The sequence below is a fragment of the Tupaia chinensis genome, unplaced genomic scaffold, assembly GCF_000334495.1.
Source record: "Tupaia chinensis unplaced genomic scaffold, TupChi_1.0 Scaffold149922_1, whole genome shotgun sequence".
NCBI lineage: Eukaryota > Metazoa > Chordata > Mammalia > Scandentia > Tupaiidae > Tupaia > Tupaia belangeri.
Window position 1 is genome coordinate 1,742,686 of NW_006209766.1, and position 2,337 is coordinate 1,745,022.

The 2,337-nt window shown below is 58.2% G+C and overlaps 1 protein-coding gene across 1 annotated transcript in view; it reads left to right on the forward strand.

The window, feature by feature from the left end:
- The window catches only part of LRFN3 (leucine rich repeat and fibronectin type III domain containing 3), a 9,716-nt gene extending 7,730 nt beyond the window's left edge, over positions 1 to 1,986 (forward strand). Inside the window, 1 exon segment of the mRNA XM_027769528.1 lies at positions 4 to 1,986. Coding sequence (XP_027625329.1) covers positions 4 to 451 — 448 coding nt within the window. The 3' untranslated portion in view covers positions 452 to 1,986.
- The last annotated feature ends 351 nt before the right edge of the window (positions 1,987 to 2,337 follow it).

Here is a 2,337-nt window from a genome sequence, read left to right on the forward strand (position 1 = left end):
CAGCCGCTCCTTCCTGTTGACAGACCTGGCATCAGGCCGAACCTACGATCTGTGCGTGCTGGCGGTGTACGAGGACGGCGCCACCGGGCTGACGGCCACGCGGCCCGTGGGCTGCGCCCGCTTCTCCACCGAGCCGGCCATGCGGCCCTGCGGCGCCCCGCACGCGCCCTTCCTGGGCGGCACGATGATCATCGCGCTGGGTGGCGTCATCGTGGCCTCGGTGCTGGTCTTCATCTTCGTGCTGCTTATGCGCTACAAGGTGCACGGCGGCCAGCCTCCCGGCAAGGCTAAGACACCCGCGCCCGTCAGCAGTGTTTGCTCCCAGACCAACGGCACCCTGGGCCCCACGCCCACGCCGCCCGTCCCTGAGCCCTCGGTGCCCAGGGGCCACACCGTGGTCCAGCTGGACTGCGAGCCCTGGGGGCCCAGCCACGAACCTGCAGGACCCTAGCTGGGTGCCCACGTCTATGGCTCTTCTGGCCCCAGGGGCAGCAGGACCCAGACACCCTGTGGGACCTGGCCTCGGACTCACCAAATTGCTCACGGTTTTTAAAACTGATGGGGAGGGTGTCGGGGCACTGGGGCACAACAAGAAAGTCCTATTTTTCTAAGCTTGGGCCTGGGCCCTTGCCCTCGTCTCTGTCTGTGGGGGTTGGGGGGCCCTGGCAGGGGCCCGGAGTTGTGAATGCCTCGTCTCAGGGGAGACCCTCTCCTGCTTAGTCTGAGGTCCCTGGGGAAGGCTGAGACTGGCCCTTCATTCAGTCAACAGACATTCCTTAAGCATTCACTCTGGGCATAGCTTGTGCTGGGTGAAGTGGTGGCCCGGAGCCCTGTTCTTAAGGGACCTGGAGTCCATTGGGAGGCAGATATATCTCTGGATATTCCAGAGTGTCCAGGACGTGGTGTTGACGGAAACCTGGAGACTGTGGGAGCCCAGAAGAGGTACCTGACAGCCTAGGGTGTGGTCATGGAGGGCTTCCTGGAGGAGGAGATGTGCTCTGAGAATGCCATTTAAAGGAGATAATTGGGCAAAGAGCAGAAAGAAAGCTGTCCCAGGCAGAGGGCACAGCACAAACAAGGGCTTTGCATGCATCATGGTGTGCTGTGGCAGAGGTGAGGCAGGCGGATGAGCAGGGTCCAGGACCTCCAGGCTGAGGAGTTCAGACTCTGGCCTGATGATGCAGGGGAGCGATGGCGGATTCTGTATAGGGAAGGACAGGGTTAGGTTTGGGCTTTATAGGAAGATCCTTCTGGTACTACGAAAAGTGTAAACAATAAGGAGAGACTGAAACTAAGAACCTAGAGGGAAGCCAGGACAGGGACCTGGGTGGGTGATGACAAGTTGGGCCAGGGCAGGGCTGGGGGCAGGGGGTGGAAGTGGGTGATAGAGACATTCTGGAAGCTGAGCAGATGGGTTACGGAACTGGAGAGTCATCTAGCAGGAAGCATCTAAGACAAGGTCCGGGACCCTGGCCAGGGCAGGGCCATGGTGGGACTGTCCTCATTCAGGACCAGAGAGGACAGCAGGTTTGGGCAGATGCTCCGGCCTGTGTGGGGTTTGGTGGACCCAGATGTCCAAGGGGTGGTATTAGGAAGCCACAGGATTCCTGATCTGCAGCTGGTGCTGGGACAGAAATGAGGGCTTTGTCATCAGATGGGAAACTGAGGCCACTAGAGGAGGTGATATGGCCCCTTGGAAGGGTCCCAAGTCCTCCAGCCACAGGACTTTTCACATTTAAGGGAGAGGCGAGGAAAAACCTGACAAAGACCGCAGCCCTGACGGGAGCAGCAGGCAGAGAGGCAAGGGGAAGGATGAAAGCAATTTGGACGCAAGTGGCTAGTGATGTCAAGGCTGCAGGGACCCCAGCAAGAGCAGCGCTAGGGGACCATTTGGGGCAGAGACCGGATTCAGCTAATGTGAGAGCAGGAGGTGAGAAACTATAGAGTCAGGCCAGCAGGTGGCATAGTGGTTAAGGCGCTGGACTCCCGTGTGGCCAATTGCAGTTTGAGTCTCAGATCTTGTGGCTTGAAACACATTGGGTACATGTGCGCGCATGCCCAACATCCCAGGAGGAGGATAGAGGAGAAAGGATTGCAGCGTGGCCATCCCTCCTGCGGGGTGATTTCTCACTTTCCTTCTCACTGTCTCTCTCTGGCCAGCGTGCGCTCCCTGTGGCAAAAACCTTAAAAAAAAAAAAAAAAAGAAAAGAAAAGAAACTGTAGGAAGGTAAGAAACCAGTGTAGACCCTGCAGTTCTGTGGGCCTAGAGCCTGGTTCGGGTTAGTGATCTAGTACTGTGGGACCCCTGCCTTCCCAGGCCTGGTCCTCACTTTGTCT